General features: G+C 50.7%; 1 protein-coding gene across 1 annotated transcript in view; it reads right to left on the bottom strand.

Moving 5' to 3' along the window:
- The window catches only part of LOC131294941 (uncharacterized), a 29,359-nt gene extending 12,982 nt beyond the window's left edge, over nt 1–16,377 (bottom strand). Inside the window, exons 1-11 of the mRNA XM_058322996.1 lie at nt 16,157–16,377; nt 15,265–15,600; nt 8,779–15,004; nt 4,963–8,387; nt 4,778–4,865; nt 4,397–4,550; nt 4,230–4,323; nt 3,939–4,172; nt 3,631–3,720; nt 1,574–1,780; nt 461–570 (exon numbers count right to left, since the gene is read on the bottom strand). Of these exons, the coding sequence (XP_058178979.1) occupies nt 461–570; nt 1,574–1,780; nt 3,631–3,720; nt 3,939–4,172; nt 4,230–4,323; nt 4,397–4,550; nt 4,778–4,865; nt 4,963–8,387; nt 8,779–15,004; nt 15,265–15,600; nt 16,157–16,158 (10,966 nt within the window). The 5' untranslated portion in view covers nt 16,159–16,377. The remainder of the gene's footprint in view (nt 1–460; nt 571–1,573; nt 1,781–3,630; nt 3,721–3,938; nt 4,173–4,229; nt 4,324–4,396; nt 4,551–4,777; nt 4,866–4,962; nt 8,388–8,778; nt 15,005–15,264; nt 15,601–16,156) is intronic.
- Between the last annotated feature and the right edge of the window lie 273 nt (nt 16,378–16,650).

The raw sequence follows: 16,650 nt of genomic DNA, 5'->3' as shown, positions 1-16,650 counted from the left end.
GCTCTATCTACATGGTGATGGAGGTGATGATGAAAAGGTAATGGTGGGTAGGTGTGGGTGTGTTTGTGCTGCGGTGGAGGTTGGAGGAGGTGCGCTATATAGTGTTTGTGCGATTTGTGCGGGCCAACGGTTCGGAAAATTGTGCAACGAAATATTTCACAGATAAATTATTAATAAGGACAGTGCACACACCAATAGGTAACACAAGGACATTTTTACAAACAAAAGTACTACTTGTACGAAGGAATCTACTAAACCCAGCCGAATCTGGACACGCAGAACTAAGGAATCTTCTAGTTCCATCGATTCTCTCCTATTCATATCGGCTGGGTTTACTATGTTTGTTTCAAAAAATAACTTATCTGGCAGGAAAAGACACAAACGATGATAGGGTAGTTGATAAAGGAATGGGATGAAATGAACGCATGAATGAATCCGTGATCGTGCAGATCTAACTCACCATCCTTCAACTCGATGCCGACGGAACTCGCCCGGATCGTCTCCGAGGGGCCACCGTCTTCTTGATCTTCTTCGTTGTCTCCTTGCTTGGAGTTAGCATCATCATCGTTCCTATTGCGTGGAGGGAAAAGAAAAGAAACCAAAACATTTTTATATTGCGCTCCAAAATGCTATTGAAACAAATTGCGAATTACTCGAAACAATTGCTGCAAAATGTATGCAAATGAACACAAAATTTTTTAATTTGTGCAAGTATGTTTATGCCTTCCACTTGACCCTGGTTTTTCTTGCGGTAGAGATGGTACTTGTTTCGAAATGAGAAATCAATGCTCGAGGTTAATGCTTTGCTCAGGGGTCTAAAACCAAAATGATTGATATTATATTAATTAACAAGGAAGAGGGTTATTTAAAAAAAGTGCGGGGGTTATCTAATGATTATAGCCAGTTACTTTTTTAATCATCCGTGAAATGAACGTTTACAGAAAGAAGCATGAAGTACAGTGAAAGACATTGAGGTACAATGATTCCTAGGGACTAGTTTGTTGGCAAATGAAGAAATCGAACCGATCGAATTTCCCCCCGCGAAGTCAAGGGTAAATACCGTTGTCTATATTAGACTGTTGGTCTACTTAAGAATCAGTTCACAGCCAATTAAATATAAGGAATCTTCTGCAAACGCATCGTTGAATCGTTCGAGAAATTTGAAGATAAAACACAGATAAACACACAAAATTGTACAAACAATCATACGGAAAAATGGTATGAATGTTAAAGGAAAGCATTTGCAAGCCAAATGGAAATGCGATAAACAATTTGAGGTAAATGTAGAGTTATTTTTATTGATGTAATTTACTTGGAGCATTGGACAAAAATTTAAAAAAAAACATTCAAAATCGTCGCTGAAAAATGCATTGCGGTTATAAATAAGAACAAACATTTATTGTGTTGCACGTTTCATTCAACATTTCAAAAAGTAACACAAACATTTGTGTCTAGTATAACGAGATGAGATTGAGAAGAAAATATTAGATAAACAGAAACAAACAAGAAAATACAATACAGCACAGAGAAGAGAAAAGAGACGGAGTATTAATAAAGCAAACGAGAAACTTACTCTTTGACAATCGCTGTCTCTTCGACGGTGCCGTCGCCTGGACCGCAGTGGCTCTGGAAGCAGAGCATCGGATCCGCCCGCATCGCACGGTAGTTTTCGCAGCCCAGTTTGTACGTGCCCACCAACAAACTTCGATCGCAACAATTTGGATTCCACCATGAGCACGGCAGCTGATCGGGCGTAGGCGGTGGCCGAATTGGGAGATCGCTACAAGTGTATACGGAAACGGAGCAAACGGAGCAACACGCGCCACGTACACACACATACAAACACACGCACGTGAGGTAGGGCGGGCGGGTAACAAAAAAGAAGAAACGTAAATAATTTGCTCATAAACGTATTGGGAAGGTAAAGGACGGGAGGAGATTCCGTAAGGCAGACGAAAAGCGTCACTGGATGTATACGAAAGGTTGAAAGTGTGGGGTTTTCAACAAAACAATAATACGATTCATTCAAAACCCGATCTAGGATTCATCTAGGGTTGCATCCGGGGATGCATTCTTTGTTCCTTCGTCGAAAGATTCATAAACATTCGCAAAAAAAGGTAAAGTCTTTCAAAACGAAATTAAAGTAATAGGACATAAAGAGTTTATTGGATCTTTAGTGTAGTTTAATTCTCATAGCAAAGATTTCCCTTTGAATTTTTGGGAGCCTCAAAATTTTAACGCCACGGTTTGCCATCTGCGTTTGCTCAGTAGTGGTTCAGTTTCGATTTGAATTTCGCGTGTTAGTTTTGTCTTTTGTAAACGTGGTAAATTGCAATGTTTGATGATTTTTTAAACACAAAAACTTAGCACACATACACACATACACAGAGAAGTGAAATATAGAGAAAGACAAAAATGCCCAACATTCATTCGGTGTTGGGCAAACATGAATTACCCACCCGCAAAAAAACCGAGAGAACCACTCTTTCCAATGGTTCGAAAAATGTAAACCATCCAAACAAATGTTTAAAAAAGGGATAAATAACAACAAGAAGATAAAAACACTGAGATTCAGAAAAATGACCACTTTTCAACAATGAAACCACAACTCAAACAAGAACTAAAAGAAAAAGTATCAATAGTTTTGCTTGAGAATATAAAGACAACCACATGTAGGACGACATGTGAAACAAACATTAGAAAGAGATGAAGAAGAATAATTATAAAAAAAACCGTGTGAAAAGGTACATAGAAAAGAAATATCGTGGATATATCGTATTAAGTAAAAGGGGGAATAAACATCCGAAATAAAATACACACATACATTGGTAGAGAAACCAAAACAATTGCAAAGATATACTATCAAAATTCCTTACAGGTTGCCAGAAGATACTTAAATGGAGGATCTTTTACACATAACCATCGTAAGTAAATAAAGGAATCCGATGGAATGGGCAACCGATCATTGACTCTTAGTATGGATGTATATAAACGACGGATCACGAGCAAGAAGGGATTTAAGAAACATTTAAATTAAAGAACAATTAAAACCATTGCAAAAATATCTTTCTGTCTCGTAATGGTGAATTATTGCTAACAAATATATACTTGTCCCTCAAACAGTTGTTTCATGTGTGTAATAAACAATGCATGACATCGAATGACAATTGGTTTAAAATGTTGCAAAAAAAATAAAACAAACAATAAACTTTACGCACGAGCGAATGGTCCCCATCAGAGCGATTTTAAATATTTAGCAAAAATGAACTGTAAAACTGTGCGAAGAAATACTAGAATTGGACAGACTGTTAAAGATAGTATGGGATGAACATGAAGCGATGTTAATTAATCTTGTTATTTGTGCATTATTCATGTGACCTAAATCATCCCATATGAACCGATGTCATGGTAAATCAATATTGGTAAATAGGAGATATCAAGAGCATCAGCTCAATGTTGCAATAACGCATGGAAACCTTAGACAGGATAGGTAGGTGATCTCCTTCGACGAGGTATGAAGAGTGTAGATGGATGAATATTATTAAAGGGACGGGGAACTGAGAGTGATATCTATCGCCCATCAAAAAATGTAAGCAACAGACAATTGTGGTAGTGGCGATTTCTTTATACCTGGCATTGGCACCTTCGTTGATTTGATTGACCAAATCGCCGAGCACCTCGTGCTTGATGTAGTACAACATACGAACGCGCAGCAGCACCCTGGAAAAGAAAAGAATGAATAAATGGTGAGTAAATGGGGTGGTACGGTGAGCTTTATGTGAAATTATTCTTCCAATCCTCTCCTCCGCTTTGGTGTTTTCCCTTAAAATCATGCTCAATGCCAATTATTTGCAAAAGCGGAGCGATGGATAAAAACATCGATGTAGACGGAATCATGAGGGGAATCATCGCGAAAGCCAACATTTGATCGTGCTCACTTGTTTGCGTGTCTGGTCAGGTGCTTCTTGTAGTTGATGTCGAGCAGATTGTCCGCATCATATTTGTCGTCTTTGCTCCAGTGGTGTGGATCGGACACCGGGGTAGTGGTGCCGCCCGTATCGGACCCAGATTTGGCCGACTTTTCCGGCTTCGGACCTGACGAGTTTGAGGACGCATCTTCGTTGGCGTCACACGCCACAGCACCACTGCTGGCCGGTGCACCGCCGGTGCTGCTGGTTGCCGTCGCTGCCGTTGCGCTGGAGGAAGGTGACTGAGTGATCGTGAGAGACCCTCCTGGGGTAACTGGGCCACCACCACCGTTACCTCCCGATTCCCGCTTAGGTGTGTTACAGGCGGACGTTGAACCGGAGGTTGATTTACGTCCTTTAAGGAAAAGCGAAAATAAAGGCGTTAATTGTTTCCATCACAAACCTCTCTTCCGGGGGTTTAAATCTACCTTTAGCGTTACGTCCCCTCGGCACCAAATTGTGCAAGCCACTGTGATTGCGGGCGATTTCCCGCTGCTCACCGCCTTCGTTCGGCGTTATCAGGTCCCAGATGAAGTTTTTGATCTTCTCGTCACCCTGATACCGCTCCAGACAGTAGAGTAGCTGTAGAGAAGAAAATACGAACGAAATGTATTAACAAGTGAGACATATAAATAAACGCACATCGTTGGAGCCAATGCTGACATTCATTCAGTACGTGAATAGTGAGAAGTATAATGTGTTTTACTCAGCGAAAACCTAAAGTTTTCTCAATATTAGCATAGTAATCATCATTGTGATGAATTGAGCGAGAAAGTGGGGACACAATGAATGGATTCTGGGCTACTTACGATCACACGAGCACAATCCTCAACGTCCTGCTCACGCCAGCCGCGTTTGAACTGTCCCTGTTCAAGTATTTCCGTCCAGCGAGCCCATCTAAAAATGGAGAAGATAAAAGCAATGAAATTATGTTCAAGGGCTCTAGTCGTATTGTGGTTTCGGCTCTCGTCGTATTGTGGTTGGTGGTACATACCCGTGCGAAAGAAGTCCTTTCTCCACTTTGAAACACTCCGACCGCGCCCAGTTGCCGTACGAGACCTCGTCCGCACCAAGCACCGCCAGTGTCTCACGGTCACGCGGTACGTAGTCATCGTGTTGCATTTGCTGCTGCAGTTTCTTGCGCTCTTTCGCGCCACGAGTTCGCTTGCTGCGCGTCTTCAGTCCGCCGCCTTCTTCGCCATCGCTGCCTTGCTCACCGGACGACTCGTCCGAAATGTCCATCACACCGTCGTCGTGCCCGTAGCGTTTGATCTGCGTTCGACGGCGCGGTTCCGCAATCACCAGATCTTCCGTTTCGTCCTTTTCGCACGCGGTCGGATCGATCTCCGCCTTCTTGGCCCACTTGTTCCAGAAGTCCGGATCGTCGATGTTTATGTCGCTCCGGTTGGCGGACGCCGCGAACGACGCCTTCGAGAAAGTCGAACCTTTCTCGCTCTCCATCGTGATGATCTGCGTACGACGCAGCAGGATCGAATCGATGTCCTCCTCGCAGAACTTATCGCCCGCGTCGTCGTCCATCACGGCACCGTACGCGCCCTTCTTCAGCAGGTCCTCGATCTCCTTCTTCGACAGCTGCCGCTGGGTGCCGTCCTTGTTCTGGCCCGTGTTCATGCTCTGCAGGACCGCCTTGTCGAGGCCGAGCTTGAGCGATGCCTTATCGAACATTTCGCGCTCGTACGTGTTGCGACACAACAGCCGGTAGATTTTGACCATCTTCTGCTGCCCGATACGATGGCAGCGAGCCTGCGCCTGCAGATCGTTTTGCGGGTTCCAATCACTGTCATAGATGATGACCGTGTCGGCCGCCGTCAAGTTGATGCCCAGACCGCCCGCCTTAGTGCACAGCAGAAACACGAACCGATCGGAGTCGGGTTTCGAGTAGCGATCGATCGCAGCCTGTCGCAGGTTACCCCGGATGCGCCCATCGATTCGTTCGAACGGATACTTCTTGTACATTAGGTAGTCCTCCAGGATGTCCAAGCAGCGAACCATCTGGCTGAAGATCAGCACCCGGTGACCGTTAGCGCGCAACTTCGGCAGCAGCTTGTCGATCAGTACCATCTTGCCGGACGAAACGATCAGATTCTTATAGTACGATTCCGCATCCTCGCCGTGCTGCTGCCGGTAGTCGTACTGAATCTGTTCCTCTGCCCCGTTCAGCAAGAACGGATGAATACAGCACTTGCGCAGCTCCATCATCGTGTTCATCAGGTTCGGAATGTTCGCCGACGTGGTGCCCTTCATGAGGAAGGAGAAGTTTTGTTCCAGAATACCACGGTAGTACTTCTTTTGGATATTGGTCAGCTCCACCTCGACGATAGTTTCCTCCTTCGGGGCGAGTGATTTCTCCACATCATCCTTCAACCGGCGCAACATCATCGGTTTCAACAGTGCCTGCAGTTTCAGCACTTCGCTTTCCGTCTTCAAACTACCAAACTCGCGCAAGAAATCCTCACTGCACGCAAACTGACTCGGCTCGAGGAAGTTCAGCAACGAGAACAGCTCGTTCACGTTGTTCTGCAGCGGCGTACCGGAAAGGAGCACCCGATGTTCGAGGTTCAGCTGCCGCAGACCCTCGAGCAGCTTACAGTTGCGGTTCTTCAGTCGATGTGCCTCATCGATGACGCACGCTCGCCAGTTGAAACTTTTAAGGTCCTGGTAGTCGGTTACGATCATCTCGAACGTCGTGATCAGCACATTGAACTTGGTGATGTCTCGGATCAGCTTACCCGTCTCGGTGCGGTAGTGTACCTCGTAGTCCTGAATCATCTGGCGACTGTTCGCCGAACCGTGGTAAACGATCACGTTCATCTCGGTCCAGCCTTCGAACTCACGCTGCCAATTGGGAATGGTCGAGAGTGGTGCAATGACAAGGAACGGTCCCCGGATGCCATACTCGTACACCGAGTTCACAAACGTGAGCGATTGGATCGTCTTTCCTAGACCCATCTCATCCGCTAGGATGCAATTGTTTCCCTTGTACCATGAGTAGCGCAACCAGTTCAAACCTTCCAACTGGTACGGACGCAACTTGTTACCACCCTTGAATACCGGAGACTCAGTAAGCGCTTTCCATTGGTCCGGATGCGGCCTTTTCTTCGTCTTCCACTCGCTCTTCGGGGGTATCTTGTTAAATCGATAGTACTGCTCGATTTTTGGCTGGTCCACGTCATCCTCCAACTCCCAGGTACTGTCCTCGTATGGCAAAGACTTCCACTTCACGAAATAGTGTTTCACCGTCTTGCCCTCATCGTCGACGAGCTCCGACACGTCCAGCACCCGGTCGACTTCGACAAAATCGGGATTGAATGGCTCCTCGTCCAGACTCTCGAAAATGTTTAGTTGTTGCTGTTGCTTCATGAGGAACCGCTTGATCTTATTACCGACCCGCTTGTCGCCCTTCAGCAACTCGTCCTCCGTGCGCCAATCGCAGTGAAGGTAGGAAAAGTTGCGATACTTTACAAAGTACTCTTCTACATCGATATACACCGGTTCCGGTTTCTTTTCTTCTTCTTCGACCGCATCCTGTTCTTCCTTTTTCACCTCTTTACTTCCTTCAGCAGCTATTTCTTCATCACACACCTTCTTTTCACCACTATCCTCGGTGCAAGCGACTTCACTCTTCACGGCCGTTTCTGCATCGGACTGTTTTTGAGCGTCCTTCACTTTAGAATCTTCCGCCGCTTCATCGACCTCCATCTTTTCGGACGCTGCGGAGTCGGACTCCTTTTCCTTGCCCGCTTCCTCTTCGCCGTCCTTCTTCTTGCTGTCATCAACATCGGTGGCCTGCTTAGGTTCTTCAACACTCGATTTTTCATCGGTCTTTTCAGCAGTGGAGTTAGTAGCTGACGAAGCCTTTTCCTCATCAGTTTCCATTTTTTCCGTAGCTGGTTCGGTTGACGCAACGGCAGCGCCAACGACTTTCTCCGTTGCTGTGTCCTCCGATTGCGTCTTTTCCGCATCATCCTTCAAAGGCAAGTCGGCCTTCTCGTCCGTTTCCATTTTTTCCTCGGAACACGCATCCTTCTCAGCAGCGGTTTCAACGGGCGTTTCCTTTTCCTCGTCCGTACACTTCTTCTCGCCATTGTTTTCCTCAGCCGGTTTTGGCGCTACAGTTTCATCCGTCTTTACCACCTGATCGTTGGCAGTTTTGTCGTCTTCGCTCTTCTTATCTTCTGCCACTCCGTCAACGACCGGCTTCTCTTCAGGTTCAACTTTTACAGCGCCCTCTTCAGTAGCACCGGCTGCGGTTGTAGTTTCATCTCCCTCTTTAGGTTCAGTTTTTACCTCGCCCGTGGATTCAGCAGGTTCCGGAGTTTTCTCCTTCGGAGGAGGTGGCGGCGGGTCTGGCTTGAGCTCTCGTCTACCCCTGCGCACGGCGAGCACAAATTGCACAACCTACAGTTGAAGATATGAGAAAAGTTTTGTTATTACCGGTAGTTGATTTCACAAATTCATGCAGCGAAATAAGTTCCAGAACTCAATGGACAAATATATGAACACTTAGATTTGAGATCAATGAATTGCATGATTCATAACACGTTCCGTACCACGTCACAGCAAAGCAAAGTAAATGTATGTTTGTTCAAAGATATTTTTCACTTCCAATCCGAGTGATGTTGTTAAAACAACTGCGACACATTTTTGACGATCGTGGACATTTCGTACAGGATAATATTTTCTCTGACTTTTGCAAGTCTCTGACTTTAAGCAAATTATACCTCCATTACCAACTAATAAACTAACTGTCGAAAGTTATTTAAAAAATGGCCTACTATTATTAACTTACCATAGAATCTTCCTCCGCCGTGTTAACGTAAACGTAATTTGCATTCGGCTTGTTCGCGTTGTCTAACAGATTTCCATCTGCATCCAAGTCACCTACTGCACCCTTCACAGCCTCCGTGGTGGACACTTTGCTTTCTTCTCCTTCAACTGGCGTTCCGAGCGACACACCGGCGGCATCCACTCCAGCAACGCCAGGGACTACGGAACCATCCGGTGCAACAGTGCCGGGTTCACCAACAGCACCACCTGCAACTTCACCGGCCGCGACACCGATTGCACCGTCGGTAGTATCCTTTCGCTCCGCCGCCCCCGCTCCATCCGATCGCCGGTCCTTCCTGCCCGAGCCTGATGATGGCGAGATAAGGCCGGACTCGTCGTCGGAGAAGCGAAGCATTACGTCATCCACGTACTTCTTTCGCTGTGTGTTTCTTGCCGAACGACGCTTCGAACTATCCGCTTCCATGTCTGGGGGCGGTGAGGGTGGCGGTGTGCTCAATAGATCGTCTCCCTCGCCATCCGACTCCTCCACGATCATACGGCTTCGACGGGAACGACTTTTCGATCCACCGCCACTCGATTTACTGCCTCCACCGCTGCGCCGCGAAGATGAACCTCCGCCACTAGGGCGACTGCGGTTCCGGCTACTGCTGCTACCACCTCCTTCACCACCACCTTCCTTGCTTTTCTTACTACTCTTCTTGCTCTTACTCTTGGTGGGCGTTTCCGTCTCACCAGCGGTAGCACTCCCTTCCGCTTGTTCCGACGGTTTACCATCCGGGTCCGCCAAGTCACTCTTGTTAATCTTCGACACCGGAATATCATCAAAGTCTGTCACTTCGTCCATTGGAGTGGGACCATCGGCCTCGGCCTTGACCTCTCCTCCTTCACCGCTGGTAGTAGTAATTGTGTCCTTTAGTTGTTCCTCGCCATCGGTGACTCCCTCGATACCGTCCTTCGTATCACCCCCGCTAACTGGCGTCGTGTTCTCACTCGTCGCCACCGTGGCACTCGTCGTACCATCCGATGCGCCACCTTCTTCCTCCTCGCCGATGGCGGAAGACGATGTTGTTGCAGTTTCCGGCGCTTCGCCACCATCCGCGGCCGTTGACGACTGTGTTCCACCCGCGGGCTCTTTCTCTTCCGCGATTTCTTCTCCAACACCACCACCACTACTCGGTGCCGGGTTGGCATCGTTCGAGTTTTGCGCGTTCATCAATGAGGCCAACGATTGATTTTCCTCGTTTTCGCTCATCGTCGTACCCGCCTTCGAGAGCTCTTGATCGCCAGAGCCAACGTCCGCCAGTTCGTCTTCCATCGACATCGAATTGTCGCCATCGCTCGAGTTGACACTCTTGCGATTCTTTTTCTTTTTATCTTTCGACTCCTTCTTTTTGCTCTCCTTCTTCGACGGAGTCGTCGTCGATTCCTTGCCATCGGCACCCGCCGCTCCACCTTTGGTGGATGGTTTCTTCGGCTCGCGTGGCTTACGTGGTTTCTTTATCTTCTTTCCGCTAGCATCGGTCGAGGTGTCTAGATCACCGCCACTGCAGGACAAATTGTCTTGCGAAAGATCACCACCCGCCATGCCGCTTCCTTCCAGCGTCATCAGATCGTGGAAACCACCGTCCGAGCTGACCTCCGGCAAACCGGTTCCAGCCGTCACCGAGTCCTCCGAAACGGGTAGTAACGTCGTCATCGGAGCGCCAGTCGTCACCCCGGCAAGCGCAGGAGCAATAACATTCGGCATCGATGCTTCATCGCCGGACGTAATGAGTCCACCGCCACTCATCGGACCACCAACCAATGGTGCGATTGGTGACGCCGTCTGGCCTGGAACGATAGTCGCTGCTGCGGCCGCCTCCTGTTGGGCCAGTTTTTCCGACTTCTTCGCCCTCGGTTTGCGTGGTTTGGCGGACTGTGTGCGACCACGGCCGCGGCCCGTCGTACTTGTCACTTGCGGACTATCGATCATGGCTGCCGCTGCGGCCGCCGCGGCTGCAGCTGCCGCCGACGGTGGCGCACCGTACATAGGTGGCATCGACGATTGTAGCAGTAGACATGGCTGTGGTCCGAGCCCTTGACAACCATCGGTGGTTTCGTGCTGCTGCAGTATCGCGATCCGTTCCTGAAGGCGCATTATCTTCTCTTGGTTGTCGGCCATCGGTAGCTTGTACATTTCCTGCATTTGCTGCTGCAAAGCCGTCCGCTCCTGGGCGTGCGACATCGCCTGATACGGTGGTGGCGGTGGAGGTACCATCATGTCACCCGCTCCTCCACCACCCATCGCCGTTTGTCCTCCGGGTGGTGGTGGAATAATTCCACCTTGCTGCTGCTGTTGGCTCATCACTGTTCCGTAAAGACCCACCGGTCCCGTCGGACCGGTTGTCGCACCGATCGTTTGTGGCATTTGCCCACTCAACGCCTGGGCATAGGTTGCCGCATGCGGATGGCCCGGCTGTCCGGCGACAGCGCTGGTGGAAATAATTGGTTCTCCACCGGGTGATATTGTACTGCTATCGTTAACCGCCGATGTCGTCGATGTTGGCACCAGCGTTTGATCGGGACTCTTCGTGGCGGTCGTCACTTCCGGCGCCTGTAGGTCCGTTAGCTCCGTTGCCATCGAATCCAACTGCATCTGTGACTGCTGCTGCTCCAGTGTGGACGATTCAACAGCGGTAGCAGCAGTTGGTCCGGATAGACTGTTCCCAGTCTGCATAAGACCACTTCCATCGGAGTGATAGCCTCCGAGTGTATCCTCACCCGCCTGCTTCGCATCCAACAGTGACTGATCGCCAAGGCTCACCGAGGTGGCATCCTTCATCGCTTCGTCGACGAGATTATCCTGCCCGAGCTGTAGCATTCCTGTGCCAGTTGAGTGCTGGTGGTGTTGTTGCTGCTGCTGATGTTGATGATGGAGTGCCTCGAAGTCTGTGCCCGACATGAGCGAGTTGGACGATTTCGACTCGTCCGTGTTCGATTCGGCCGGTGCAGGCACGATGCTGTCACGAGATTCCTCGTTACTGCTGCTACTTCCAGTCGTTGTCTGCTCGGCAGAAAGGACATGCTGTTGTTGCTGAGGCTGCTGCTGCTGGTGCTGCTGCTGTTGTTGTTGCTGCTGTTGCTGCTGCTGCTGATGTTGCTGCTGCTGACGTTGGTCGCTGCTAACATCGACACCAGTCGCGGACAACGGGGTCAGCGAATCATGACCATACACCGGACCTGCGCTTGGTACCATTGTTTGTCCCATGCTAGACGGAGCCTCATTTGCATTGCTCGAAGCCAAACTATCGATTAGACTGAAATCGGAAGTCGGTGGCACTGGAACTTGTTGCTGCTGTTGCTGCTGTTGCTGTTGCTGCTGTTGCTGCTGTTGCTGCTGCTGTTGCTGCTGATTCCGGTGTTGTTGTTGATGGTGCTGTTGCTTCTGTTGTTGCAACTGCTGCTGTTGATGATGTTGCTGTTGTTGCTGTTGATGATGTTGCTGCTGATGATGTTGCATCTGCTGATGCTGTGAGTGATGGTGCTGTGCTTGCTCGGAAACTGGTTCCACCATTCCACCTGCTGATTGGAGATGCTGCGACGGGGATTGCAGTTGATGCTGCTGTTGTTGTTGATGGTGGTGATGGTGATGGTGTTGCTGCTGCTGTTGTTGCTGCTGCTGCTGCTGTTGATGCTGATGATGATGATGCATGTGGTGGTGCATATGATGCTGCTGTTGTTGGTCCGTAATGGACGAAATTGGCGGCAGTTCCACGACGCCCTGTTGTTGCTGCTGCTGGTGCTGCTGTTGGTGTGGATGCTGCTGCTGATGGTCTACTAGCGGCCCAACGGAGCTACCGCTGTGCAGCGAAGGAAGATCATTCATCTGCGAACCTGGTGGTGGAATCAAACCCTGTCCCTGCTGCTGCTGCTGCTGCTGCTGGGCTTGTTTTGGCTGGTGCAATTGTTGCTGTTGTTGCTGAGATTGCTGCTGCGAAAGGTTGTTCACACTCTGCAGATGCTGATTGGGGCCGCTTGGCGACATCAGCATCTCGTCATTAAATGACGGCGAGTGGAGCTGCTGCGAGATCGAATGCGACAGGCCGCCGCTGCCGCCACTGGACGGCTGCATCGATGCGAGCGTCGCGTGGTGCATCGAGGGCTGCTGGTGCTGACCGGGAGTGTGATGTTGTGAGGTGGGCGGCGGTAGATGTCCTCCCGGTTGTAACTGGGTCAGCATGGCCTGTTGCTGCATTTGTTGCTGCTGCTGCTGCATGGACGACATTTGCTGTGGAGGAGGTTGCTGCTGCTGGGCCGAAGGCTGAGAGGCCGCCGATGGCTGCGAAAGATGCGGCTGGTGAAGGCTATGTACATTTTGCTGCTGCTGTGCGACCGAAGTGGCCACATCGATCCCACCACCACCAGCACCCGTCTTATCATCCATGCTGCCATATGGCTGCGGAGGCCCGGGTGGTCCCGTTGCCGACGAGGGTGGTATCACAGGCATGGTGGGTTGCGACACGGGAGGAATCAGGCTGGAAATGTCGTTCAGCTGGCTTATCTGCTGCTGCTGTTGCCCGTGCGGACCACCCGGTGGCGGTCCGTGCGCCCCCGGGTGCAGATGGGACGCGTGTGCCGAATGCATCGGTGGCATGTGACCGACGGGCGGCGGAACGGCACCCATACCGTGATGGGCGCTACCATTTATGCCGCCACTGCCCGGTCGCTGCTGCTGCTGGACGGCCGACATCGGTGGCCACTGCTGCTGTTGCTGCTGGTGCGGATGTTGCTGATGCTGCGGCGACATAGGTAAGCGGGGACCGAGTGGTGACAGTGGATTGTTGCCCATCTGTTGCTGGTGACCCGGGGGTCCGCCTCGGTAGGACGCGGCTGCTGCTGCTGCAGCCGCTGCCGCCGCCGCCGCCTGAGCGTATTCCATTCCCGAGCCAACGCCGGCACCGGGTGGCATCACCATCTGCTCCAGCGCTTGCAAGGTCGTATTTACACCACCTCCGGGTCCACTGACGACGCTACCACCCGCACTGGATGCCGTTAGCTTCGTGCCAGCTTGCGGTCGAGGACTTTGCATGCCACCGGCCACACCCGATCCCGCCCCTCCAAGGTGCACTGGATGGGGTGAGTGAGTCGATGTGATCGGTGCTTGCGGGGATTGCGAAGTAACCACCGGCGGACCGGGCGGTTTTGCAGGTGACATCACCGGACGGGGAGACATCTGCGTATGGGGTGACATCTGCGGTGGCCTAGGTGACATTTGGGGGGACAGCTGAGGGAAGGGCGCCCGATACTGCGGACTGCCACCATGCTGCGTCGGTTGCTGCTTGGTTGTGGCGTTCGGCAGGTACGACTGTTGCTGTGGCGCACCGGTACCGTATCCACCGCCACCACCTCCCCCTCCAGCTGAACCACCGCCGCCTCCTCCACCGGGAACGCCCGGCATTGCCGAACCGTGCGTCATCGGGTGCTGCTGGCCACCGCCGAGCGGCCCGCCGAGCCCGTGTAGACCCGCCGTGGCCGGATTGGGTTGTTGCGGCCCCGGGTGATGCGGCATTCCCGGATGTCCTCCCTGCTGCTGCGATGACTGCGGCCCACCCATGCCTCCCAGTACGGGATGTGGATGCTGCTGCGGTTGGCCTCCACCACTATGAGTCTGGTGCAGCTGCTGCTGCTGCTGTTGCTGCTGTTGTTGCTGCTGGGACTGCGGGGGCAGATGGGAGGGCTGCTGCGACGGATGCGTCGGAGCTAAACCTCCCGGAACCACTCCACCCCCTCCACCGGGCGGTTGCTGCTGGGGTGCGCCGAGCTGGTGCAGGCTTGTGGGAACCTGACCGCTACCGACGAGATGTTGCCCATAGCCCCCGCTCGGATCCAGCTGGTGCTGATTGTACACGTGCTGGGCCGACCGTGCCGCATGCTGTTGCATGGCGGCCGCCGCCGGCCCGTACGCACCGTACGCAGACTGCGCCGCCGACGGAGCTCCCGGATACATGGAGTGCCCCGGCTGCGGGTAGTGCTGCGAAACTCGCTGCTGCTGCTGAGCCTGCTGCTGCTGTTGCTGCTGCTGGGGTTGCTGCTGCTGCTGCGGAGGCTGCTGTTGCTGCTGCTGCGGTTGACCGAGCGATCCGTAACCCTGCTGAGGTGGCATCATGCCACCCATCATCGACTGCTGCGTTGGGTATTGCAGCTTTTGTGGGTCCTGCTGCGGATAACCTCCCATGTGCTGTCGATAACTGTTCATAGAAGATAAAAGACACAAGATGTTAACGTAATGCTGGCATAATCAAACCCCTTCTTGCACAGTCCATCCAGATTCATTGAGAACGTTTTTGAAAATTACAAACAATAAAAAATTAGGTTTTTTAATAAAAGCAAAAATGAAATGTAAATGTCTCTTTTTAAGAAAAAAATGACTTTAAAGCAAGTAGTAAACTAAACAACGTTGTGGATGGATTGTACAGTTTTGTCTCGCACCATTTCTCATAATGCTTACCCTGCTGGAGTCTGACGCTGCGCCGGACCTTGGGGCGGTCCTTGTGGGAGACCGTAGCCCATGGGCGACGCATACGGGTTCGCTTGCGGTGGTGGTGGCGGCTGCGCCCCCCACACGTCCCCCATACCGGCCATCCCGGCGGCACTGTGATCCGGCATCGAGTACATCGAGTCGGTGGCGCCAGGTTGATGGTACGAGGAATACTGGGTCTGGGGCGGAGGCTGCTGCTGCTGCATCGGGTGTGGGGCTCGATGCCGCGCGTACGGACCTCCAGCCTGGCCGCCCGGTGGACCCATGCCCCGCGGGGCAGTGGGATCGTATCGATAGTAGGCATCCCTGTAAGCCATAAGTGAACGATGGAATTTAGTTTACATTAACCTAGTAGGCGGTGACACATCTTAAGAGCAGCTTCCAAGGCTACGTTGTTTACGAGTCAGAGCCGGGGAGCAAGGGAAAAGGTGAACGAAAGGTGAACAGAAAAGCAACAAAACGTCATTACCGATTCGATTCTATTTCTGGCATTCGCAAATTCGTGCGTGGCCTGTGCATGGACTGATGGCTCACCTCTTTCCTTGGCATTCAATTGCCGTTACAAAAGCCGTTTAATAAATGTAACACCGGATCGCTATGCACCGCTAAAAATAGCATACCTTCATGATCATACGGCGTCATACGATCAGTGAATACCCGTAGGTTAAAGGAATTTAAATAATAGAAATAAATCGCGAAGAATTGAAGTCCTACATTCCAAAAGAGTGCAAACACCTAAGCAAAACGGTTCGAAGCAATCGTACCATAAATGTGTCATATGCTAGCCGACTCTGACTTTGCAAACAAAATATTTTTGAGCCTTTCACGCCCGTATTAATATGTATAGAGATTTGATACTTACATTTTAATTTCTTATATAAAAAATAAACCGGTGGACCCTTGGCTCTATCGTTGTATGATTAGACGCACTGTTGTTTGTCATATATACCGTTTGTGTGTGTTCTTCTTGCAAAGTTAAGATTCCGTTCTCTCCCTCTCGGTTTCCCTTCGGACTGTACACACTTTTAACTCTAAACGTTACGTTCGCGCCACCTTCCAAAGGATGTTGCTGCCCTCTTAACCGGGACGTTTTCACGCGTTTCCTCACACGACTTTGCTTGCTTGTTCCGTTTTTCCAGCTGTGTTTACTCTTACTTTCCAGCAAGTGTTGTGAGTGTGCGTCTGAGGGTACGTTTTCTTGCCGTTTGCATGAAGGAGCGGAGAAGGGTGCGCTTTTCGGTCCCTTACTCGTCACTTCTGGACCCGCGCGGGATCACGATAGGATTGTGGCGCGATACTGTGTTCTTAACATAGCTTCGTTAACGGCCAGAGCCCGGATAAATTTTCATTCTTTTC

This window comes from Anopheles ziemanni, chromosome 2 (assembly GCF_943734765.1).
Source record: "Anopheles ziemanni chromosome 2, idAnoZiCoDA_A2_x.2, whole genome shotgun sequence".
Lineage (NCBI taxonomy): Eukaryota > Metazoa > Arthropoda > Insecta > Diptera > Culicidae > Anopheles > Anopheles ziemanni.
The sequence above is the reverse complement of the archived record's forward strand: the minus strand, read 5'-3'. Positions and strand labels throughout refer to the sequence as shown.